This window comes from Equus caballus, chromosome 10 (genome assembly GCF_041296265.1).
Source record: "Equus caballus isolate H_3958 breed thoroughbred chromosome 10, TB-T2T, whole genome shotgun sequence".
NCBI classification, from domain to species: Eukaryota; Metazoa; Chordata; class Mammalia; order Perissodactyla; family Equidae; genus Equus; species Equus caballus.
The window spans coordinates 89,506,055-89,532,260 of record NC_091693.1 but is presented as its reverse complement, the minus strand read 5'-3'; the positions used below and the strand labels follow the sequence as shown (position 1 = coordinate 89,532,260).

General features: G+C 44.3%; 1 protein-coding gene and 1 long non-coding RNA gene across 6 annotated transcripts in view; one reads left to right on the top strand and one right to left on the bottom strand.

The window, feature by feature from the left end:
* Positions 1-26,206, top strand: part of MAP3K5 (mitogen-activated protein kinase kinase kinase 5) — a 180,551-nt gene that overhangs the window by 111,487 nt on the left and 42,858 nt on the right. For all 5 annotated transcript variants that reach the window (XM_023651182.2, XM_023651183.2, XM_070225547.1 and 2 more), the window contains 5 exons: positions 461-568; positions 6,760-6,809; positions 9,240-9,335; positions 11,940-12,021; positions 23,611-23,744. In XM_023651182.2, coding sequence (XP_023506950.2) covers positions 461-568; positions 6,760-6,809; positions 9,240-9,335; positions 11,940-12,021; positions 23,611-23,744 — 470 coding nt within the window. The remainder of the gene's footprint in view (positions 1-460; positions 569-6,759; positions 6,810-9,239; positions 9,336-11,939; positions 12,022-23,610; positions 23,745-26,206) is intronic.
* On the bottom strand, positions 14,692-18,235 carry LOC138916017 (uncharacterized). The gene is made up of 2 exons (XR_011422651.1): positions 17,897-18,235; positions 14,692-15,072 (listed from the first exon to the last, which is right to left on the bottom strand). It is a non-coding gene; the product is annotated as an uncharacterized lncRNA (long non-coding RNA).

Genomic DNA, 26,206 nt, shown 5'->3' with positions numbered 1-26,206 from the left:
GAAAGCCTGTAATAGGTATGTGGCATCCTATATATGGAATCTCTGCTTTTCTGGGTACAGAATTGTTTGTTTCATCACATTTCTACCTTTTTTTTGACACATTTATATTTATATAAATAGATTATGTACAGCATGATAAAATAAGAGCTTTTTAAAAAGTGCCATTAATAGATTCCCCGGGGATAGCTGAACTTGTATATATGCTTCAAAAATTTATTTCCAATTTCTTTAGCAATAATAGGTGATGTACTGTTGGAACTTAGGATGATCGTATAATACCATAAAATGCTCAGAGGACTCATAGGGATGGCAGTGATCAGAAGTGAAAATGGTTTTGCTCCAGCGATGGACCCAGAGCCTCATGGGAGAGTCTCCACATCAGTGCGCTGTTGTCAGAGCAGCTCTCCATGGCTGAAGTCTCAGGGCACTAATATTCGTTTCTTTGTCTTCTGTTTTCAAGGTATTGATCTTAGAACCAACCAAAATCTATCAACCTTCGTATTTATCTATCAACAATGAAGTTGAGGAAAAGACGATATCCATTTGGCACGTGCTCCCAGATGACAAGGTGAGTCGTGCAGTTGTCACAAGAGCTTTAGTGGCGGAGGACTGCACACCCTGCTAGCATTTATGTATTCCAGCAAATGTCTGCGTTAGGTGAGAAGAAAGAGCTTGACCATAGACTTATCATGGCATAAATACGTTCTGTGGTGTGAAACTTGTTAAACTTGGGTTATGGATTTCACTCATTTAGTAAAATGTAATTGAGCTGTTTGGGGTTTTTTGTAGATGGAATAAACATCCAAAGTGCATCAAAATTGGAATACTTCTCCCTTTGTAAATTCATGCTTCAAATTAATTTATATACCAAAGAACTGATACTTAAAACATATGGTTTAGAAGATGCATATCCTAATTCTAGGCAATGTCCGAATAACGTGACGTCTCATCTTCTGCTGGTAGGACGAGGGCTATCCTTATGTCTCACTGTTTAGTTATCCAAGGAGCTGCCACGTCTCAGATTAGCTGCTGGCTCTGTGTGCTGGGTACGACACGAGTTGGGCTGCGCTGCCACTGGTTTCCAGAAAGATCTTAAACACTCTTTTTTTTTTTAATTTATTTATTTTTATTTATTTTCTTTTTTGAGGAAGATTAGCCCTGAGCTAACATCTGCCACTAATCCTCCTCTTTTTGCTGAGGAAGACTGGCCCTGAGCTAACGTTCATGCCCGTCTTCCTCTACTTTATACGTGGAACACCTGCCACAGCATGGCTTGATGAGCGGTGCTAGGTCTGCACCCGGGATCTGAACCAGCAAACCCCAGGCCTCCGAAGCGAAACATGTGAACTTAACCACTGCGCCACTGGGCCGGCCCCATAAACACTCTTATTTCCACCCATAGCAATCAACTGGATAACCTTTTCCACTTCTGTATGTCATCAATTTTAATCTATGCACAAATCATCCTACTATTTTTAAAAAACAGAAACTTTTCAAGACCTGATTCCAGTCTACAGGGTAAACCACAGAAGTGAGAAATGTCTTATGGCAAAGTATTTTGTGGGGTTTTTTGGTAGTTTTTCCAAAATACCCTTATAATTTTCCTTAAACATCCTCCATGTACTCAACAAGTACTTACTGAGTGCTTACTTGGTGACACATGCCACCAGGCACTGTGTTGGGCACCAGGAAACGGATGTGTGCCAGATAAGCACAATTCCTGCCCTCTTGATGCTTGCCTTCTACTCAGGGAGACAGACAGTAAACAAATAGACAAAATATGGAGGTATACTGAATGATGCAAAGGGGGAAAATAAAGCAGAAATTCCTGAAAAGAGAATTAGGAAGTACATTTGGGACTATGGGGTTGCGATTTTTTAAAACGTGGGTTTTGAGTCCACAGACCTGACGTGGCTTCTCCAAGCTGCAGGGTCCTCATCTGTGGAATGGGGTAATAATAATAACATGTACCTCCAAAGGCTGTTGTGAAAACTTAATGAAATAGTGTGGGTGGAGGGTCCTGCCCCCAGCCTGGCGTATAGTAACTGCTTGGTGTATTTTAACAGCAGTGATGACAACACGATAGCAGAATAAGGGCACTGCCCCGTGGACTGAACCCCAAAGTCCTGCCCTGCTCAGCTCCTCAGAGGTCGGGCAACCGTCACTGGGGAGGTGGTTGGTGTTATATGAGGACACTGTGACACTGTGATTTATAGTAAGAAATATACATTTGGTCTTTGTCCCCATTTTTGGCACAGAGGTCCTAAAACCTCTGGAATTTCCTAAGTGCTGAGAACCAAAAGGTGTCTTTTGTTCGATTAATGAGGCGACTTTTCGGAAAGCACCGAAGGATGGGGCTGGTTGCCAGGGGAACCAACCAAGTGATGGGAGGGTCGGAACTTTCAGTCCCACCCCTGACATTTGGGGAAGGGAGAGGGATGGAGGTTGATGAATTACCAGCCACCAGTTATTTAATCAATCATGTCTATGCAATGAAGCGACCAGTCTTTTTAGCAGGCAGGATGGCGTGACTCCAAGTGAAATTATCCAGAGACAAAACTGAGACTAACTACTATATGTATATACATGTTAACACTGTTTTAAAGTACACAGTGTTGTATTTACATTATTTCGAAGTACGTGCATATGTGTTCTCACAAGCAGAAGCCAAGTAGTCATCCCATGAAAGCTACAAATCTGAGAGAGGTTAGGAGACGCGGACATTATTACCCAGGAGAGGAGACTTTCCAAGGCTTGCTTGGAAAGAGCGAGGTTATCCAAGGACACCTGGAAACAGAATGGGGCTAAAGCAGTTAGCGATTAGCAAGGCCGGAGAGTAAGTGGAGGGCCAGAGGTACTTGGAAGACAGAAAAAGAACAGAAAGAAAGCCAGAGGTTTTTGGAAAATGGGTACTATTTCCAACTAGTGGTCATTATTTTCCCCTTTCTGGAGGTTCTTCACTCAATAAAGTTAGGCCTCTATTGATTCTCTTATGTTTTGTGACAACCGTAGAGACAGTTTTATGTTCTGCTAAGAAGTAAATAGATTAGGATACAAACGAACCCAGGCTGTGAACTGTCCGGCTTCCATTTTTACCATCTTTTGATCAGGAAGAATTACATTTGCATTTTCCCACTCCCTGTTACCTTTAGTGCTAAAAATTCTCCTCGTTCATTTACACTCTCTCAAGTCAGCCGGTTTTCATTTTGAATTTATTTCCATTTCTTTGCAAACTCTATTTCTATCCATAGTCTATTCATTACCACTGCCATTTTCTCTATTTTTTAAAATATGTGGAGTGATACACTTGGAATAAGGACAAACAATAAAAATAACATTATTATGTTAATATAAGCAGCTGTAGTAACTAATTAACAGATAAGCAACAGGTTTAATAGGTCTTACTTAAACAGGAAATGGATTGTTTTTGTCAGGACGTTTAAGATTTTTTTCTACAAGTAGAACAACAGAGTGTTGCTTTTCATTTGCCTTATTTATTTCTTTGCTCCCTGCGTCTCTCGATATTTTCATCCTAAAATATGGAATGAACAGTTATATGAGCTAGTATATACTTTATGTTCCAACTTCAGACCTTTAAGATCATTTTACCAGTTCCCAAGAGTTCAGGGACTCTTAGTTACTCAACATACAGGGGCAAAATTAATTGAAATCCCAATCTTTGAACAAATTTTTGTTCAACGGGATGTTGCTGCTTAAAGCAAGTTAGCGCTTGAAGAAAGTCTGCACGCACACCTGAAGGAGAAACCTTGCCTGAGGAAGAGAGAAGTTATTTGCAAGATATTTTGAGTGGTTGGTGTTTGGAATCCCTTCCTTGATTGCCGGCTAGGCACCCCATCTGTCCCGTGCTTTCTCAGGCCAAGGTCGCGGGGGGCAGCATCCCAGTAGATGCCAAGTGCCAACCTCGCTGCAGCTCCACCCAATGGCCACTCAGAGAAGACTAGGGAAATTTAGAGGGGAACGTGTTTACCTCGGATTCTAGGCTTTGATGATATGATGCTCTCATGCATCAAGGATGCTTTTAGCTACAAACTCCCAACTAAAAGTGGCTTAAAAAAATAAGGTATTGTTGAAGCTGGCCCGGTGGCATGGTGGTAAAGTCAGTGTGCTCCACTCTGGTGGCCTGGGGTTCACCAGTTTGGATCCCACCACAGACCTACATACTGCTCATTGAGCCGTGCTATGGCGGCATCCCACATACAAAATAGAGGAAGATGGGCACCGATGTTAGCTCAGCAGCAATCTTCCTCAAGCAAAAAGAGGAAGATTGGCAACAGATGTTAGCTCAGGGCCAATCTTCCCCAAGAAAATAAATAATAAAAAAATAAGGAACTGTTATCTCATGTTACAAGCACTTCTGAGGTGGGGTCATTCTGGGGGTGATTTCCATGGCTTCTCAGTGTCAGAATTCTGCATTGGCTTCTCTATAGGTGCTTGCTTTTTCTCTCATGTCCTAAATCGTGGCTCCAAGCATCCATTCTCAGGCAGCATCCAAGAGAAGAGGGTCAGGCCCTCTCCTTCATACCAGCAGTTGCATCGTGTGTCCCTGCCTAAGCCGCCACCAGCAGAGGACATGGCCTTACCCTGACGATGCAGACTGACCAATTTCACCGTCCCTAAACGTCACCACCTGAACCTGAACGAAATTCATTTTTTGTTAGTGAAGAAGGAAGGGATGGCCACTGCCTAGGGAGCCAGCAGTGTCTGCCAGTGTAACTCCTGCCCCCTTAGCTCAGTCCCTGCTCTGGCACTAGCTGGGGCACAGGAGGGGAGGCCACCCAGTTTCTGGAAAACAGTGCTTGTGCTGATTAAATTAGGTCGAGTGGTGGTTTGGGGCTTGTTGGGACCAGGTATCACTCCATCGCTGCCTCTGGCCGTCCCTTTTCTCCTGATTCCCGGACGGGCCCAGGAGCCTCCAGCTCACCTGTTGGCTTTTAGCTCACCAGCGCCTCTGTGTGGGGAGTCCCGGTAGCGAGGAGGGTAGGGAGAGGAGCCTCCAAATTATTGCAGATCACTCCATCTCAGGCCCTGGGCGTGACACCACTCACGTGGGACGTTCCCTGGCAGCACTTGCAACCCTGCGGGAACCTAACATTCTGGAAGGCTCCTCTCCTTTCCTACAAAACCAGCCAATCAATCTGGGAAACCTCTCCTCGGCTGCTAGTGGAAGATGGACTTTCCATCAGAACAGGGCTGACGAAGAGAGATTTTGCCAGTGCTGTCCTGTTGGCGTTTGTCGGTTGCTGTGTTCATTTGTGGGTTTGCACGCTGCCCTGCCAGCTCTGCACGCGGTCCCCACCTCCTGATCCTGGGGGTGGCCTTAGAGAGCAGGCTCTGAGGATGAGGCTGCGCCGTGTACAAGGAGTGAGCAGGTAAGAGCTGCAGCTCCTGGAGCCCCCACGTCTAGAAGGTCACCTGAGGCCAGCAGGGTTTAGAAGCAAGTTTGCAAATTACCCGCTGAAGCTGCAGGCTGCTATTTGAGTCCATCTCCCTCCGCCCTCTGGTTTGGAGAGCAGCCGTTGTGACCCGCTTTCTGCGGTCTCTCCCCTTCCTGGGCTTCCTGCTCTGTGCCCGTGCAGGTCACCCCCGTGACCTGACTGATGTGTGCTGAAACTAGTTTTGTAATAAATCTGCTTTGGGTTTGAGAGGACCTTTTTCTATTTTAAGTTGCACGGTCCTAGCAGGGAACTAGGTGCTGTGGATATAAATTACAGCTTTTTGAGTTGCTTCGGCCAAATGGAGAGCTCTGGGCCCCTCGGAGCCACAGGCTTCGTCACCATGTCACTAGCCCAGGCGAGCCTCACCCTCTGGCGGTGTTTCAGTGGGTGGTAAGAGCGGCTTTCCTGCTTGTTTCACACTCACAGAATTGAATTGCAGTCTGAATTGCCTACTGTACAGTATTTTCTAAACAGAGACGCATGTATCAACTACTTTATTTCTGTAAAAATATTCATGTTAGTAATTCTATCTTGTTATCAGATGTATTTTTAGAGAGAATGTAATCCATCTTGTAATTTATTTAATTTAGAGACATATGAATTCAATAGTAGTTTTAACTTGGCTTTGGTAATAAATTCAAGAAATAAATTCCCACATTTTGTTCATCTTAGCCCTGCAGATCACTCATGTTTATCACATGATAATCAATTTTTTTGTGTTCAACTTTATTAGTACATTGAGTTTTGCATAAATTAGGTAACAACACATTGTCGCTATGATGAACATTATACATGTGTGTGTATACACATTCATACTTGCTGTACTAGTTTCTGAAGAAATAGGACCAACATTTTAGCTAGAAAATTTAACTGAAGATTATTCAGAAATAATTATCTTTAAAGGCTTAAAGAGATTTTATTCAAATTAGTGTTTTTCTTTCTCAGAAATCTTGCTTGACTATAATAATTGAATTACCTTGATCACTGCATTTTTTTACTTAAAAAATTAAGACACAGCAGTTATTAGGTTAATCTGCTAAAAATCAAATTTTAGAATTTAATGAGACTAAATCTGGGTTCTCTGGGAAGCTGTTTGTTCAAGCATGGAAATTATTCCGTAAACATCACCCTTGTGGCTTGAGAATGAATCGCAGTTTCCATCCAGATAATTTGTTCATGAAGAATTAGGCACTAGGAAAAGTTACTCTGTGTGTATTATTAAAAAGAAAGCAAGCACATTTCTTGTTGTGTTGTTTTCGGTGGGCTGACTCAGCGTGTGTGTTGTTCTTCTCCTGTGTTCCAGAAGGGCATCCATGAGTGGAATTTCAGTGCTTCGTCTGTCAGGGGAGTGAGGTAAGTTTCCTTGGTGCATTTTGTTGACTTAGGAGACCGTTTTCTAGACTACGAATGTCTTGGACAGGACTTTCAGTCACGGTTTAAAAATGCAGAGAACTTCAAGAACTCTTGTGTTGAGGAAAATGGTCAACCTTCTTCAGTCTCACTGTCTCCATTAAGAAAAGATTTGCAACAGAACTTTGACTGTTGGGTGAACTGACTCTGTGCTTGTCACCTATTAAATATGGTGACCGAGGGGTAAATGGGACTGGTGAAGCCAAATCAAGGTGCAGAGGAAAGTGAGCTGTGTGGGTCCCCTCCAGCTGGTTGAGCTGTTGGTTTATGTTCTAGGATGGTTTCCTGGTCTAGTATACCAGCAACTAATCTCTCCTTAGATGGATCCAATCACACATGCCATCCACCAGATTGTGTCCTGTAGCTAGTATTAATGGATGAGATTATAGGGAATTCATTTTTTAAAACCTTTTCCCAAGGTCGCCGTTAATGGAGTGTTCTTGAGATTATAGTGGCTGACTGCTATTGGGTTCAGCTCTGATGTCTTCGTCATAATGCCAGTGGCTCAGGAAATGCCATTTCCTGGGATTGAGAAGAGAGATTTTTTTCAGAATCAAGAGTCAGTGGTTGTGTTTAAATACTTGTTCTATAGAAGCTCATGCTAAACCAACTCTTGGAAATTTCAAACCAACTCAGTCGTGTTTACTACTCTTTATCCCCACATAAGAGAAATGAGAACAAACAGATTTCTGCAGGCCAGTTCTGCAGTCCCCTGTTGCTTTTGGCTTAATAGTAATTGGTTTCATTGGAGCACGAAGTGGTAGAACGTCTGAGTCACTGATAATTGGAGTTTGCCTGTAAAACCACCTGTTACCTCATGAACGATATGAACAGAAATAAGCAAGACTGTGGGCTGACTCATTATGTACCTTTCCGAGCCATGCCTTCTCAGGCGAAGTTTTACTCCCTTAATATTTAATTTTTAAAACCAGTCATTAGCAATGCCCATGTTCATTCCTGCATTTTTAAGCAATTTAGGAAAATCTGGTAAACATAAATTTCACTTTATCATATCTGTATCCAATGAATTAATTTTCTTTAATTAGGAAAGGGTCATCACGTAACCTTTGTTGTGATTTGCAACGTATGCACAGGATGCTTACCCCTGACTAATGCCGGTTTATATGTTGGGAAACTTGAGTTCCAGTGTTTGCCTTCCAAGAGAGACAACTCTTCCTGGCTTCCTCCTCTATAAAAGATGACAAACCATCAGAGAAAACCCAACCCAGTCAGCAGTCTTGCACCTCTTCAAAACTTGCTCAGCCCAGTCAACATTTATTGAGCTCCAGCTGTGTGCCCAATATTGAGTTGTGTTCTGCTGAGAACACAAAATGACTAACACATGACCTCGACTCTCAGAGAGCTCCCAGCTCAGCTGGGGACAGACATGTAACAACTGATGACAGTAGTGTGAGATGAGCAATGACAGAAGTGTGTACACAGAACAGAGGTGCAAGAGGAAGTCTTTCTGTTAAAGGTAGAAGAAGGGAGAGGAGTCAGGGCTGAAGCTGGGCCTTAAATGATGAATAGATTTTCTTTATAAAGTCAAAAATGGTGTGCATTTCAAACTGAAGGAACAGCAGATGCAAAGGCGTAAAATAGGGATTCACAAACTACAGCTCACAGCTCAAATATGGCCCACTGCGTGTTCTTGTAAATAAAGTTTTATTGAGACTCAGCCATGTCCATTCATTTGTGTGTTGTCTAAGGCTCCTCCAATGACAACACTGAGTAGTTTGGCCTGCAAAGCTTGAAATATTTACTCTCTGGCCCATTACAGAAAATATTTACCAACCCTTCGCATAAAACAGCGTGACCTGATTGTTAAACTCAAAATTGTTTCAATTGCTGTAAAGTAAACCACTTGCCGAGTTCAAACCAGGTGCTGGTCCATGTTTCTTCGCTCCCCTGAAATCTCAGAACTCATGAGGTTCTTTCACTGCCCTCGCACGTTGCCTTCCTGGCTTTGGAAGCATTTCAGACCGTTGTTCTGCAGATCCCATGGAACCCGAACCACCAAGGTCAGCCAGCCAGTCCATGTGTATGGGTCTCCACCCAGCGCATAGTTCAGTGCCGTAGTGGGGAGGGCATCTTCCCCGTGCTGGGTTGGAGGGACCTGTGGGTTGGTGCTTACCCCACCCCAGAGCAGCCCCATCTGCAGGTGTGAGCCGGAGACAGCTCTCAGAAGATTAAATAATTTTAGTATTGTGGTTTCAGGAATATCACTTTTTAAAGTGCTATTTATAACTTTTTGCTGTAAGTAACGTTGATATCATAATTGAGATTGGATATAAAAAGTATTTATTTTTCATTACAGATCCGTAGAAGTTTTGGCATTTGCCTGAATAATTCTTTTTTGTTTGTTTGTTCCAGTATTTCTAAATTTGAAGAACGATGCTGTTTTCTTTATGTGCTTCATAATTCTGACGATTTCCAAATCTATTTCTGTACAGAACTTCACTGTAAAAAGTACGTATTAGTCCCTGTTTATGTGTGAAAAAGACTGTTCTTACTGATGATTATTTTTAATTGATGAATGAACGTGAGGCTCCTGTAAAGAATTCTGGGCTATGTGGTTATATGAATATTTCATTTGGGCTAATGTTTTATAATTATGTGGTATGCTTGACAAAGAATTTGGGGAGTTCTCTTTAATAAATCAAGCTTTTTCTTAGTCATAATTTATTTTTCCACAGACAAAACCTTAACCAAGACTTACCAGTTAATTGCCAACTATTATGTCTTATTTTTAAAGTGCTCACTTATTATAATACTTGATTACCCAAATTTTTATTCTTGAATTCTATTGAATAATCTTACCATTTTCTACAATTAGGCTCTTTACTCTGCTTCATATTAGAATCCACTGGCGAGCTTTAAAAAATGCCTGGGTCCCACCCCAGACTAATTCTGTTGGATTTTCTGGGGGGTACAGACTGAGTTAGGAGCCAGTGATCTGATCTGACCGATAAAAGATAATCTAAAATCTGGGAACTACGTAGTGTGTTTGTGCTAACCTCCCTGGATGTGTTTCTCTGGGGCTTCCTGTTCTTTTAGAACACAGTGACTGACTCTGGGGACCTGGAGAAGAGAGTGACAGATTGGAAACCAAAGTGTGTGAAAGCCAGCTTGGACTTAAAATTTGGCTGGGGATTGTTCTTATTCAAATGGTCACTGTTTAACCCCATTATGAGTGACTGATATGTCAACTAAAGTGTACAGTCAGTTATTTTTATCTTGGTACAAAAAAATGTTTGTTTAATTGACAATTCGTGACTAGAGTTTTATCTTCGTTATTGTAAAATATATAGTAAAAAGACTTGGAAGTAAGGGAGAGCTCCTAGCACATACGTGGTCTGCGTTTCTCCTTACAACTTAATTCTCAAGGCCATTGATTTGTCTCTGTGATAATTATAGCTGAGATTTATGGAGTGCTTACCCAAGACCCAATATGTATTTTATTCTTCAAATAAACTCCATACAATATCTTTGTTGAAAAGAGGGAAAAAAGGTAGAGTTTTGGAGAGTTTAACTAGCCCATAACCATGTATAGCCAGCAAGCATAAAATCTGGGGTTTGAACCAGGCATATGTGACCTAGAATCCAAGCTCCTAAAATTTGCTCTGTGCTCCCAGCCCACTGCGAGTGTTATAGTCTGCTTAGAGATGTTCACATTGAAAAACTTTGTGTGAGGAGCTGATGGAAGCCTTTACTTATGCCAGTTCTTAAAGTCTGTCTTCAAAGCCAGGACTTGTTTAGGTCTTTCACTTTCTTCCTTCTCTTGGTTGAACTTGCTTTTGTCTCTAACTCATCACGATTTTCAGTCTTCATCAGAGCATAGTTATTCTGATCAGGTTGAAAATTTTTTTTCTTGTCTTTGACCTCCAAGAAATGTGTAGAGAGAAAGGAAGAGTGAGGAAGTAGGCACCACATACGAGCTCCATAGCTAGGCTTCAGACTCCCAAACAGACTCGTCTGTTTGTTCAATGTCATATTCCCAAAGGCCAGGACAGTTTTTCGTTCTAGTAGACAATCGATGAGTAATTGTTGGATGGATGGGTGGGTGGTTACATGGATGGGTGGGTGGATAGAAAAAGGTACAGAGATAGAAGAAAGGGTCTGAGTCATGGTAGGTTGTCCACCGTAACCTGCTCTTGCCTTGAGCTGGCAGTGCACAGCGTGACCTGCCTGTGCAGTTGTCAGCCCCTGTTCATGGCACCTGCCTCACTTTATGTCTGGAACCGTGATCATCCCCTCGGAATAGATACACACAGCTAGTGTTGCAGGGGCAAGTCCATTTCTTGTAGTAATTATCTTTCTTGGCTCTGCATTGGTCTCCCGAAAAAAACTTAACAAGGAGAGTTCCTGAAGAAAACGTTTCACCAAGAGAGAGGTGGCTTCTGTCACAAACATATAAGCCAGCTGCTCCTCATTCACATCAGTATTTTTCAGACTGAATTTATGGGACCCGCGTGTGTGATGTTGAGATGCTCGGGCAGAAGATTGAATGGCTGAGATGAAAGGTAGTAGTGGCCGACACTGCATCGAACAGTCACCCTAGAATTTAGACACTATTTCAGAAGAAAGGTGGTTTTGTTGTGTCCCATTTTAAATAGTATTAACAGCAGCAAAACAGAAATAGCTGATAGTTAATGAGCGCAGTGTGCTAATCACTTTGCAAGCATTGCCTCAGCCGTCTTCATGACAACCTGGGAGCGAGGGGAGTATGTTCCCCATTTTACAGTTGAGTGAGGCTCAGAGCAGTGGAGGAGCTCGCCCCACATCACGCAAATGCTGACATCCTCGGTCAGGTGTCCAAGTCCACATCCTGCACGTTTCTATGGCTTTGTCAGCCGCACTCTTCTAACTCTGTAATATATTATGGACATTTCTGGAAAATCTTACCAACCTGTGTTTTCTTTTTTGCAAAATCACATTTTTGCTCTGATACTCATGTTTGTTTATTGCCCGGCTCTCAGCTCCTGTTTTTGCTCCGAAGTCACTTTGGAACGTCCTTGCTTGTATTTAATGTCGTGTATATCATGAGTGACCACATGCCAGCTCTCGTCACAGGTTTTTTGAGATGGTGAACACCATTACCGAAGAGAAGGGCAGGAACACGGAGGAAGGAGACTGTGAGGCTGACTCCCTGGAGGTAACGGCTGACGTTTCTGTGTTTGTTGTACGAAGTTTCTCTGTGGGTGATTTTTTTTAAGTGAACCTTTCCGAGGGAGGGGTGTGTGTGGCGTGCGAGTGGAGGTGAGGGGCTGGCGCTCTCAGGGTCCATAAGCTTTCCCTTAATAGTAAAGCATCTTTAGAATTCCTTTGGTAAAAAAGGGTTGAAAAGTCAACCTTGGAGATCCCTCACTCAGGACGCCTGAGTTTAAGTATTTTCCCCATCTGAGAGTGACTGTGCTTTATTCTTGAGAGTGTGGATCACTCTCAGTGCTTGGGCCCCAGCGCCCCTTGCACGTTTTTTTATTCTCCTCTGAGATACGTGCAATCTAGACAAGCAACAATCAGGGAAAATCCTGAATGATGGGACCATTTGTGGTCCTCATTCTGTGCTACACGGAGCACATGAAACAATGGAGGATTAATGGAAGAAAGGCAGGTGGGAGCAACAATCCCCCAGATGCCAGTCCTCTCAACCGCAGACCTTTTGCTCATGCCTCATGGACATGGTACACTGCAGACACCGACCTTCATGTCATGTCCATCTTCTCTGCCATGTTTGTTGTATGAAGAAGAACCTTCCGCCTCTGCAAGGAAGTGCCAAGTGCTTCAAGAGTGCAGCCTCCAGCACGGGGCACCTTCAGTGTCTGAAGGATGACGCGCCTGCAGGCATGAGAGCAGCCATGTTCTCTCCAAGCCCTTCCCAGTGTGGGACTTGGGACAGAGTTCTGAGTCCAAGCCATACTGAAAATTACGTTTCTAGTATTAAAGTGAAGTTGATGAAACCAGAGCACCAGCCTGGCTGGTCCACTTACTGATGAGATCACTTTGCTAATGTTGTCTCATGCACAAGATTTTTATAAAAACACTGCAATAGAAGGGGAATGAACAGTCCAGGGGAAATTTACACGTAATAGGCACGTGTTAGCTCTGTCTGTAGTTAAGTTCTGTAATTATCTAGCAGCTGTATAGCTTTGATATTCCTAGGTGAGCCGAAGCCTCTTTCATCAAAGTTATAAAAAGATGCAAGACCTAATTTGGAAAAGAATGTTTTCCCCGTGCTTTAGCTTGCTGTCTGTAGGAGAAATAGATGATACTTCTTATTTGTGTATGTTTGATATTTTACAATTTTATATTTTCTTTTCCAAGTGACTATTTTAGGAACTAGCTCTGTTGACTCCTGTGTCAGTGCTTTTTTTGACTATACCTCATCTCTGCTTTTGTTTGGTTTAAAGTTAGAATCGCTTGATACACAGCAACTACCAGAGTAAATGTCAACAAAGACAATGAAAATGGGACAGTTCCATCAGTAACATAAAATTACAAAGTAGTTGGACTGGAAAATCCATGAAGTTCTTCTGCAATGTCATAAATTGCTGGATTCTTTTTTTAAACCAGAGATATCTATCCTTTGTTTCATACCCTTCTTTGAGGAACTGAATCCATCTTACTGAAAATACACATAGCCTGGCCAGGCTATGGTGGCCGTGTTATACCAGGTTAGTCTTCACAGCTGATTGAATCAACTACTCAGTCCCTGCTCCAGTAACTACGTTACCCATATGCATACCCATAACATGGCTTTAATTGCCTTAGAGTTTGTGGTGAATCTGGACAGCTGATTTTTCTGAGCCTCGGTCTCCTGTAATGTAAAAGGAGTAGGAAGATCACCTTTCAGAGAGCTCTCGAGAAGATCCAGGATCGAGATCCTCTGATCTGTCTGTGTAGTAACTGGGTGGGCTTTGTGAGATGCCCTTCCCGGTCCAACAGTTTTGCCGCCAGCACTGAGAACGCTCACCATCCAAATAAGGAGGGAGATGCTCGGGTTTCTTCCTAGTCCTGTCCAGAGGGTTTTAGTAGATCCGCTGACCTCATAGAACACAGCTCGTGCAGTGGTGCTCTGATTCATCAGAAGTGCCTCCAACTCGCCCTGCTCAAGTTCTGCTACGTTAGCAAACATGCTCACGCTTCTGTGCTTCGCCTTCCCTCGGAATAATTTAGAATCTGTGTCGTAGAATGGCTCCACGGTATTGCCAGTGGACGGTATAGTCCATCCAGTGAATTCAGGCATATTTATTTTAAGTATTTTGGCTTAGTTTGCCGTTACGCCCCAGCTAGTGTTATTGCTTATGTTCTTTTCGTGGGTGTTCTGTTAGCATAACGCTGATGAATGGGCACAGTGATGTTCTGGGCTGTGAAGATGATGAGCTTCTCGGCTCTCCCTCTCACCGAATATCCCTTCGTAGCCAGAGCACCTTATAATAGGAGTTATTAAATAGCCTTAACTTTTATTTTTCATAATTCATAACTCCATTATATCCTTGACTACATTTTTTAGATATTTTCAACATTCTCGATTAAAATTACCTTTTCAGTATTCTAAGTATTTCATTAAAGCAAGTTCTTTAATTTCATTACCACAAACTGAACTCAAACTTCAGCCCATGAACGACATACCAAAAATAATTCCTCCCCTTCTGACTCTTTACATTGCACAGAAGAATTGCCCTAGTGATTAAGATTCGTATGCAGAATAATTATTTTCTGTTCTTTACATCAATTTGAGATAGAATTAAAATTGTTTCAACATATTTGTCAATTATTCCTGAAGCCTATGTGTACCTTGGCCAAGAACAAAATTAAAATGTTGGCAAAGTTGGAAGCTCTTTAATGTTTTTAACTTCCCTTAGGGTGGTGTCAACATTCAGCAAGTATTAACTATTAATGTGGTTCTGTAAACTATGAATTGGCAGCTAATCCTTAGACTCTGGTGTTTGAGAAACTTCTTATCCAAAGCCCGAGTCAAGATGCGCTTTCCTTTCTGATTTGAATAGTAAGGTTTCTTTGAAGCGGTGTTGTTGTGGGAGGAATTCAGCCTCCTCCAGGTCATGCACAGACTCCTCCTGCAACTCGCCGGACCTGGCTCCCGTGAGAGCCCCGTGCTGCCGTCAGGAGCCGTGGGTTCTGGTTCTGACTTCACCAACAGCTCATTTTGTAACTTTGGACAAAATTCATACTCCCGCTGGGCATTCTGTAAAAGAGAGTTGAACAAGAAGATCTTTTTTAATTTTTTTTGAGGAAGATTAGCCCTGAGCTAACATCTGCCAATCCTCCTCTTTTTTTTTTCTGAGGAAGACTGGCCCTAAGCTAACATCCATGCCCATCTTCCTCTACTTTATATGTGGGACGCCTACCACAGCATGGCTTTTGCCAAGCGGTGACATGTCCGCACCCGGGATCTGAACCAGCAAACAGGCTGCCGAGAAGCGGAACATGCGAACTTAACTGCTGCGCCACCGGGCCAGCCCCTGAGCAAGAAGATCTTAAATGTCCTTTCCCGGCTCAAATTTTTCATAATTTTCAAGATTAGTACAAACTGTACAGCGTTTTTCAAGTGTAGCTCAAAACCACTTGCAGAGGATGGCTCTGTTTTTAAACAGAAACAGAAACAACAACTTCTGATTCAAGGCCGTGTTTTTTGACTCAAGGCTGTATTTTGAAATGGGAGAGTTATGAACCCATACCTTGAAAAATTTAATTGTGTTAATAAACTTATATTGAAGTCGTTGAACAGTAACACTTCTCAGCTGTGGTCCCTATCTTTGCTCTCCCAACATTCTGTATCGTCACTTAGATCAAGGGCATCTCCCCAGGAACCCAAGCCAGACTCCTCCGAGAAACCTCCTCTCCAGCCTGTCTTGGCCCTCGTGCCCCGTCTTCCCTCGAGCCCCTTTATTTCATTCTCTCTGTCACTCCCCCATCTCAGGTCTCTGTCATCTCCATGTGGCCTGATCTGTCTCTGTCGTCATCAGAGGGATCTCTCACACGGATTTAGTCCTGTTACTCCCTAAGTAAAACCCTCTGATGCTCTCTTTGTGGAGGAAGGTTTCTGCACTGTGCACTGTTCCTAACTCTCTGGCTGTAACCTGCCATTTTCTTTCCGCCCTGCAGTCCAGCAACGCCAAACTCCTTTCTGTCTTCCACATGGGCAAGCTTTCCTGCCCTAGGCTTCACATGCAGATGCCCAGCTCCACGTGCTTTTTCTGCTGTCTCCCACTTGGTGACAGCATCCTGACTTTTTGAGATCCACCTCGTATCATTATCCTTTGAATCATTTGTCAGCACCTTTTCTCACTTTGCGCTGCTCTCGGCATTTCCCCCCCTCCTCTGTCCCAGCTCTTCTCGTTGTGTTGTAGTTTGGCAGCCTGCCCCAGATGGTTAACGTCCCAAGGCTGGGCTGTGACTCTGTCCTTTCATCACGTTGGCTCGCGTGGTGCCAGGCGTGCAAGCAGCGGGTCAGTCAGAAGGCTTGGAAGGTTTGAAGCTGGGGAGTGACAACACCAGAATCGTGTAAACAGTATGTCCACTGCGGGGAGGGAATATGGTTTGGAGGGGCAGAGTACGTGCTGGGAAACTGGCCTGAAGGTTGTTTAATCAGTGTTGAGTCAGTGAAAGACTGAATAGCATAATCAAGCCGTGATGAACCCATTCTCTTTTCATCTCTTTTTTTATTTCTTTGGAAAAGAACATACAAATTACTGAGGTCCTTTGGTGCTCAATAAAAATACATTGTCTTCCTCTTCCCTCCTCTCCCAAACGCGTACATATATTCTCTCTCCCTCCCTCCCTCCTCCTTCGTCTTACATGCTTTTGTACCTCACTGTTTCATCAACATGGGTGTGTGATTGACACAAGCCTGAGGCAGTCACAGCAGCTGGCCCTGTAAAGCTGACACACAGTAGTTTCCAGTGTGCATAGAGAGAAAGGTGACCCCCTTTGGGATGGAGTGGGGACAAGCAAGGTAAAAGGAACGTTTTCCTTAGACTCAGACCTCTGCAGGATGATGAAATTCCTCCCCATTTCCTTTTCTGCTGATTTGCCTTGCACACATTCACAAACAGTGAATTATGGTTAGAATTCCTTTAAATTGCTTTGGAGTCACCAAGTAGCACTCTAGTGGTTTTTCTTTAACATCCTCTTTCTGTTTTCGTACAGATCTGAAGCTGAACAGCCACATTACCGCACTGTCTGGGAACATCATCACTTACAGTGTTGTATGAGAGGAGAATCAACTTGTTACTCATTCCTTCATTCTGTTGGGAGGAGAAACAACTTTCTCCTCTACCGACTTAGATTCAGTGATTGGGGGCCTGCGAATTAACTGACAAAAGACCAATTAACAGGAGAAAAGATAAAGCTTATTCATGTATGTAGGGGCATACAAAGAAGTGGCTCCTGAACAGCCAGAATTAAGAGTTTATTTATTCTCATAAAAAAGTCCTTAATTGAACGTCAAGGGGAAGCACATGGCAGAAAACTCGTGGGAAGGTACACAAAGTTTGACAAGGTTTTGTTGATGTAATTTCTCGTCCGGGTCCGAGAGGTCCTAACCTCCCAGTGAGGGGTTATGGCAGCTGTGTTTTCAAGAAGGGTTGCTGAAGTCAGCAAAAGGAGTTCAGATAAGGGTTTTCTGCAGCTGCCATTTATCAGATGCCTTCAGCTTAAAATAATCTTCATACCACATTGGTGGTTCTAAGTTGATCCCGTCACTCACCCACCCGTCACTCACCCAGTTTTTATTGGACACCTGCTCTGTGGCTGGCACTGTTCTAGGTGCAGAGAACAAAATGGAGAAAAGTCCCCACCGCCACTGAGCTTACATTCCAGTGAGAGACCCATGGGAAACAACATGATACGTAAAATTCAGAGTGTGTTTGATGATGATCCGTGTTAGGATGTAGGCGGTGAAGGGTGTGACGGGCGTGCAGTCTTAGACAAGGACCCAGGGGGCCGCTGGGCAGGTGACGTTTGAGTAAAGATCTAGGGGAGGAGAGATGATCAAACTAGATGTGTACCTGCAGCGTTTTTACCGTTCTATTCATGCTGCTGTAGTTACGGATGTTTGTAGCATTTACGTATTGAGAGGGCGACACAGACTGGAAGTTAACAGAGCTGCCATTTGGTCTCTGAGGTGGCTCCTCTCCTGAGGACCCGAGGGACGTGTGAGGCTTCCTAGAAGGTGGTGGTTTTGCGGGGAGCCCCTTGATGGTGCGAGGACTAGTGGGTCACCGCTGTGTTCCTTGGCCTTGTCGGTGTCGTCTTGCTGCCCTCACTCTCCTCCAGCCCCGTTTAGACTGTTCCAGGCAGGCAACAATGGAGGGATCATTCTAGATGTATTCCCGTCGCTGCTTCAAAATGAAATTGTTCCCTTAGCAACAACCTGGTTTGCTAACTATTGCCATAGAAATAGAATGCAAAATATATAGGCAGTGTAATCTCACTTTTTATTTTTTAAAATGCTCCCCCCCCATTTTTCTCCTCCATATTTGTCATTTAAGCCCCTGCCTGCCCTTGGCCCAAGGCCTGCGCTCTGCTCTCCTTTTTCTGGTCGTCACATAGATAATTCTCTGTCCTTGTAGCCATGGTGGTTTCCTCAAACCTGCCTTTTCAAGTTGAATCTCTATATCGTAAGAATAGGAAGAAGAGATTAAAAAGGATCCAAGCAGCTGTCACCCATGGGAATGGTTTTCAGTCACGTCGGTCTTATTAAAAGTCCTTTTGATTTTTACTATGACCACTTGGTTCAAAAAACTCAACTTCTGTACCTAATAAATAACCTTTTAAAAAAAGAGTAGTCTTTTGATGCTTTAGATTCCTGAGGGAACCTAACACTTGGGCAGCTTCATCAAGGCTTATCTCTTCTTCACTCTGCTACGTGAATATCCCTGTGGCATCCTTTCAACCAAAGATGAGCGCGTACTCACTTTAAATGTTTCGTTTTGGCACCTGGTTTTAAAAATTGTTCTCATCAAATTTCCTACAGCCTGATTAATTAATTAAGCAAATAGTCACTGAGCATCTTCTGCCAGCCAGATATCGCTAAGACTGAAGATAGAGCATTGGAGACAACGTCCTGGTTCTCAAGGAGCGAGTGCAGACTGGGACACAGACTGGCCGGGAGGAGGGATAGCGGTCAGTGCGTGGGAGAGTGAGGGCAGATGGCCGGGCAAGCACATCAGCGGAATCTGACCCAGCCTCTGAGGGCCAGGTGGATGGTTCAGGAACGCTTCCTGGGGCATGGTCTTGAAGGAGGGGGCAGAATTACCCGGGTGGAACACGCAGCGTGTGGAAAGGCCCCATGATCTGGGAACCTCCCTGAGACTGTTTGGAGGAGACTGAGGGTCGGACCCTGAGGCACCTATAAGACCCTGAGGGGCAGTGATGCTTGCGAAGGAGTCTGGATTTGATCCCGAACGTAGCGAGGGGCTGATAGAGCAGAGGCCGTGATGCGGATGTGGGAATCTCACTGTGGCAGTCTGGACTTTGGAAAGTTTGTCCACTTAATGGAGAGTGAATTGGGGACAGGGCAATAAGAAAGGGGGCAGGGAGGTCAGTGAAGGGTCTGTAGGATTAGTCCAGAAGAAAGGCAGGGAGGTCCTGATCGGGTAAGAGCAGTGAGGGTAAACCTGACAGCGTTTGGCAGTTTGATGTGGGGAGGGAGAGATGAAGTCTGAGCTGGCCGTCTCCCAGACGTCATCACCGGACGTCGTCTGCCAGGTGTCTGCTCGAGTCAGCGGACGGCTGTTCGGTGGATATTGACAATATGCCGGGACACCTCTGCATCACTGGTTTTTGGAAACAGAACTAACATTCCCCTTAGAAGCTCTCAAAGGACTTCCCTACAGCACTGGTAGTGGGAAGAACATGAAATCTGGAATCTGATGAGCTGGGTTTAAACCACACCTGTGACGTATTGTCACTGCAAAAGATGTGTCTGATCATTTGTAAATTGGAGCTAATCACAGACCTTCACCAATATGACACGGGCTTATTATGCCCAACAAACGAGGTGGCTTGTTGACAGCTGGTTTATTTCTTCTAAATTGTAGTGCGTTGTAATGGTGTGAGTGGTGGTGGTAGAGGTTCAGTGTAGGTTTCTGTTCTTCTGGACAGGGCACCCTCGCACAGATGAGCTCCTGTGGGGATGGTCCCTGCCCTGCCTCCTGCTGGCCTGGGCCCTGGCTGGTAGCTGTCCAGCATGCATGGCACAGCGTGGTGGAAGTCCAGACCCCAGGAACTGGGTGTGGAGACTTGAGCTCCTTCAGGTGGAATTTTTGGCCTGTGTTTCCTGCCTCTTTGCTGGAGCCCGGTTTCATCTCTTGGTCTGGGAAATTACTAAATGATCCCTGCTCCCTGTCCCCTCACCTGAAAACACACCTGGTCTTCTGCTCTGGACTAGGAGGGTCTCCAGCCTTACATTAGGCGGCTAGAATAGGAGTTTTCTCTAATGTCGGTTGGGTACAGTGTTGCCACCGGCAGGGGAGACAGCTCCCCTCCAGAGCTTGGCCTCCGTCCTCAGCCGGAGCACACGATCGGGAGGGCAGTGCAGACCCAGTCCTGGCATGGTATTGGGCCTAGTTTTTCCCCAAGAGAATACAACCGATTGCCTTCTGCCAAGGCTTGGAAACAGGTAAACTGGAGCTGGTGATGGCAGCCCACGTCTTCCTCATCCTTGGCAGCAGTGGTCTCTCGAGTCGAGTGTGAACCCCAGAGAGTCTCAGAGTGATCTGATTACCCACCTTTATGGGCAATTTGTTCTTTTTATCTATTTCCTTTCATGATCTTCTCTTTGCCTTTCATTTTTTGTAGTTTCCCTGTATTATATCTCAGTGTGAATTTATTTTTATTTTTCCTATTTAGGGCTTAGTTTCTGAAAGTTATATTTGATTCTGTCTCAAATCTGGCCATTTTAGGGCATCTTATCCTTTTCTCATGTTTTTTGATTTCCTATTTTATATCTTTATGTTAAATGTCCTTACCTTAAAGTTTCAATTTCTTGTATGAAGTTGGGGGCATTGATATTTGTCAAATCAGCTAATACTCACTGGCAGTGAATTCTTTCTTTATGTGTTTTAAAATTTTGGATTGCAAGCTCAGTTTCAGTGGTGCCTTATCAGTGAGAATGCCGCATGGCCTGTAGAGAAGGAGTCTCCCTTTGACGTGTTTTTCTGATTCTGTGAGGCACTCCAGGGATGTCCCAGGGCCGAGACCAATGATGGGCATTATGACAAGTGTAAATTTGAACTCCAGGCAGCGTGAGGATCAGCTGAGAGTGTTCAGAGACTTGTTCTGTCTACCCAGAGCTCAGGCTAAGACGGACAAGCTCCCGTTTCCCAGGGCAGTGGGCTGACTTGTCCAATCTGCCCTTCACCACGGTGTGGTCCTTTGGGGGCCCTGGTTTTCCGTGTTCCAGCTCTTCACCTGGTGTAGGCACAGACTTCATTTCCATCCCCTCTTGGGCATTAAGACCAAAGTCCCAGATAAGGGGTTGGCAAACTAGAACCCAAAGGCCAGATCCAGCACGCCACTTCTCTTGGTAAAGAGAATTTTGTTGGAACAATATATGTCCCCTTGCATATATTGACTGGCCATTGACAATGGCAGAGTTGAGTGGCTGACCCGAGATCATGTGGTGCGCAAATCTGAAAATAGTCACTTCTGGCCCCTTACAGAAAGGGGTTTGCCAACCCCTGCCCTCGTGCCCACCCCGGGGCACTGGGGCCATCACTTCTTATGATTACCCACCTAGTGTCCCTTTTCCTCTTTGTTCCTAGCCCCTGCCAGTCTTCTTTACTTTCAAATAAGCCCAGCGAGGCGTTTTACATGTGTCTGTTTCATTTTTTCTGGGTGTTTTAGCAGAAAGGTTTTCAGGTACCTACTCCACCATATTGCCAAACCAGAAACCCTCCTACTGTCTTTGGATAGTAATTGTTATTCTTTTTATGTTTCCTTGACTTGACCAGTTAACTTGATCACTTAAAATTTTCTTTGTTTTCTAATGCAATTCTTTAAGGCCGTGACCTTTTCCGTCTACATACCCCTGTACCCGTGGTGTTCCATTCGCTTTGTCATTCTTTTAAACTATTTTGTAATTTCCATGATCATTTCATTTTAAACCCCTTGATTATTTTAAAGTGCAATAGTCAGTTTTCAAATATATTTTTTGGCTATCTTATTTTTAATATCCTGTGGTGGATGGTCTTTATGATATCAGTTCTTTGGAATTTGTTGAAATTTTTTGAGTTTTAATTTGTGACCAGTTATTATGTAGTTTTCATATAGGCATGAAAGGAATTTATATCTGAGTGCAGGGTTCTCTGTGTATATGTTATATCAGACTTGTTAATTGTGCCATTAAAATCTCTATTTTAAATTTGCCTGCTAGATATATTAGATTCTAAAGGAGTTCTGTTAAAACCTATTGTGGGGCCGGCCTGGTGGCACAGCAGTTAAGTTTGCGCGTTCTACTTCTCCGCAGGCCAGGGTTTGCCGGTTCGGATCCTGGGTGTGGACATGGCACGGCTTGGCAAAAGCCATGCTGTGGTAGGGGTCCCACATATAAAACAGGAAGATGGGCATGGGTGTTAGCTCAGGGCCAGTCTTCCTCAGCAAAAAGAGGAGAATTGGCAGTAGTTAGCTCAGGGCTAATCTTCCTCAAAAAAAAAAAAATCAACCTGTTGTGGTTTGTATTTGTCTATTCTTTTTAATTTTGTCAGTTCTGCTTTATGTATTTTAAAATTGTTGTTAGTAGGTATAAAAATCCATGATCATTATCCTCTTTGTGGGTTATCTGTCTATGTTAATGTTAAATTTACTGGCTTATAAATGTTAGAAATCAATTCTTTGAATGGCCACTCAAATCCTCCGTGAGTTCAGTCCAGCTGTGGATGGCTAGTTTTGTACCCAGCAGGACATAGACAACACAGGGAGCTGGCTCTCTGTCTTCTCCTGCTGGTCTGTGGTCTTACGCCAGGTTTCTACAGAGCTGTGGCCTGATCATCTGACAGCCCTGAATCCTGTAATTCGAGTCCGAGGCCAAGCATGTGCCTTTCTGGATGATGCCTCCAGGCCTGAGAATGTCTGCATGCTGAAACCCGCTTTCATTTTGATCCGGTTTTCCACATCTGACTGACACACTTGACAGCTTGGTGTTTTGGGCTATAGGAACTTCCTTTTTACTTCAAAGATGAAATTTTTCCTTTATTTTTCATTTTTAAAATGCTTTTTGGTCTTGGGGAACTGGGAGTGAAATAAAAAGAATTCTTACTTTATCGTCAACTAGTGAGATCTCGTTATTTTCTTCTCACCCAAAGCCTTTCAGTGATTTTATTCTCCTGGCAGAGTGTGAAATATTTGACAGCACCGAAAGCTGAAAAACAAGAGAAAGGTTAATTAGATGGGATGGATATTGACAGACATCGATGCTCATCAGACTCATCTCCAGAGTCAATGAAAGACAGGACTTGGTGCGATAAACGATCCAAGCGGGCCTGCGGAGAAGCACCTTAGGGTTTAAATACACGGCCCCCACAGTATTCGTAACAGTGTGAAACACCAGCACTGTGTGCTGTGTGCTGAGAGTGTGTGTTGTTTGGTTCTTGAAGTGGCTTCTTAGAACTTACTGTTTTATTTGATAAAATAAGGAAGAATGCCCGTGGAAAAAGTTGATATCTAAAATGTAGAATGCAACTAATATTTCCATCTTCTCTCCCCGTTTTTCCTTTTGTAGTATGACTACGAATATGATGAAAACGGGGACAGAGTGGTTCTAGGAAAAGGCACTTACGGGATCGTCTATGCAGGCCGAGACCTGAGCAACCAAGTCCGAATCGCTATTAAGGAAATCCCAGAGAGAGATAGCAGGTACTGTAATTGCGGTTAAGAAAAACCTGTTTTCTAAGGTGTTTTGGGTTGTTCTTAGCACTTTAGAAAATATTTGGGTGAGTTCTAATTAGTGAAACTCCGTCTGAAAACTCCGTTGTTCCAGTTCGCTCCCTGTGAGGTTTAGCGGCTGCGTCATCCGTGATTCCAGGACGAGGCTGTGGGGGAGGCACCGCGTCTCCGAGATAGGAGGAAGGACGGTAAGGAGGAGAAGAGAGAGTGGCCCTGTGTGTGCTGGGCTCAGCTTGTGTCGAATGATGGTTTATTACATGGATAGGTGGGGAGCAAGCACTGTCAGAAATGCTTTGAACCAGAGGTTCTAGTTTCTAGTCCGGAACGTACGGAGCTTGGAAGTCGTTCCTCCATCCTAACGACAAGCGGAAAGCTTGGCCAACTGAGAAGGCAACAGCTCGTCTTGCATCCGTTGGAGAAGTGAGGTCAGAGGACAAGCCAATGCCCCCCAGAATTGGAGAGACAGTCATAGGGGGCCCCACGCTTTTTTCCATTTTGCCTCCAGGAGCCCTACCAGGTCCTCACAGTGAACATGGGAGAAAAATCCCCTTTTGCTTCTGGCGGGGGAGAGTAACCATTTTGAAATATGCCAGAGCTCTGTTCTTAACAAGGCCTGCCCTCAAGAGAAACTATTTTTACCAGGGCCTAACCTATTTGAGGTGTTATTGGAGCCTAACTGACCTGGGGTAAGGGAGATGCCCAACTCCAGCCTGCTCTGCCAGCCTGTCCCACCTAAGGGGTGGCAGGGACTGTCAACATTTGTGAAGCTCACAGCCCCGTGGGACAGCTCACCAAGAGACTGACCATCGTAGGACTATAGCGTATGTCCTCTCCCAGAGTCCCTTTTACCTGGTACATCATGTCTGCTTTCAACAAAAATTAAAAAGCATATTAAAAGGCAAAAACACAGTTTGAAGAGAGAGCAAGCATCAGAATCAGACTTAGACATGGCAGGGATGTTGGAATTAGGAGACCAGGAATTTAAAACAACTGTGATTGATATGCTAAGGGCCCTAATGGATAAAGCAGACAGTGTGCAAGAACAGATGGCAGTGTGAGCAGAGAGACGGGGATCCTAAGAGAGAACCGAAAGGGAATGCCAGAGAGCAAAACACTGTAACAGAGATGAAGAACACCTTTGATGGGCTGGGCACAGCTCAGCCTCTGAGCTTGAGGATATGTCAGTAGAAACTTCCAAAACTGGAAAGCAAGGAGAAAAAAAGAGACAGAAGAAAACAGAACAGAATATCCAAGGATGGTGGGACAGCTACAGGTGTAACATGCCTGTGGAAAAACCAGAAGGAAAAGAAAGAGGAAAGAGCAGAAGAAATATTTGAAAAAATGGTATGAACCACACAAAGTGGGGCTTTGTGAAAAATGGCAGGGTTATCAGGAACAAGGACGTCATTCAGGGCGTGGAACAGCTCTGGTAACGGGATTGTCTGTTGCTCCCTGCTCTAGGGCTCTGTCCTCTAACTGGTAATTCTCTCTTCTTTCAATCTCGTGATTCCTGCTGCCTCACGGCTTCTCTTACACCTTCTCTCTGTAAAATAGTGCTCTTTCAGTCAACCGTGTACATTTTCTATGTCGTGTATTTAAACTCTGAAAGATAGGGGATTGGACTGAGTCCGTCATTGCTATAGTCCTTATTTGGCCAAACTTTAATGCCAGGCTACATCATGGATGTATTTTGGCTGCCCTCAAGTCTGCTTCCTTTGGCCATGGTGGTAGGGCCAATGACCTGCTTTCTTCAGAAAGGACACTCCCCTGAACTCCCAGGGTCATCTGTCTACCCACCCTCTCCAATGTAAGTCTAAAAGGCATCTCAAGGTTAACATGGCCAGAACTGAACCATGGAGTTTTACCGCCAAATATATGCACCTCAAGTATTCCTTGTCTCAGTTAAGGTGACCCCATCCATCCATCCATCCATCCACCCACCCATCCATCCATCCATCCATCCATCCATCCATCCATCTGTTCAGGCTAAAACCAGGATCCATTTGGATTCCCCTCTCTCTCTCACGCCACATCTACTCCATCAGTAAGTCATACTGCTGTCTCAGCCCCCGCCATATATTCTGAATCTTTCTCATCACTACAGCTCCAGCTCCAGCCTAAGCCTTCAGGTCTCTCACTCGGACCCCTTGCTGCACCCACCTTGTGAGTAGTCCCTGCTTTCACTGTTTCCTCCACCCCTACTCCATCCTTCCTCAGAGAAGCCACAGAGATCTTTCCAAAGTTGAAATCACATCATGTCACTGCAGCTTAAAACCCTTCAATGGATTCTTATTGTAACCAACATAAAACCCAGGACCCTTAGCTCAGACCACCAGGCCACAGACATCCTCCTCCTTCTGTGGCCTCACCTCCTCCATGGCAGCCACACCGGCCTCTCTCTGCCCATCAGGCATGCCGAGGCTCATTCCCCA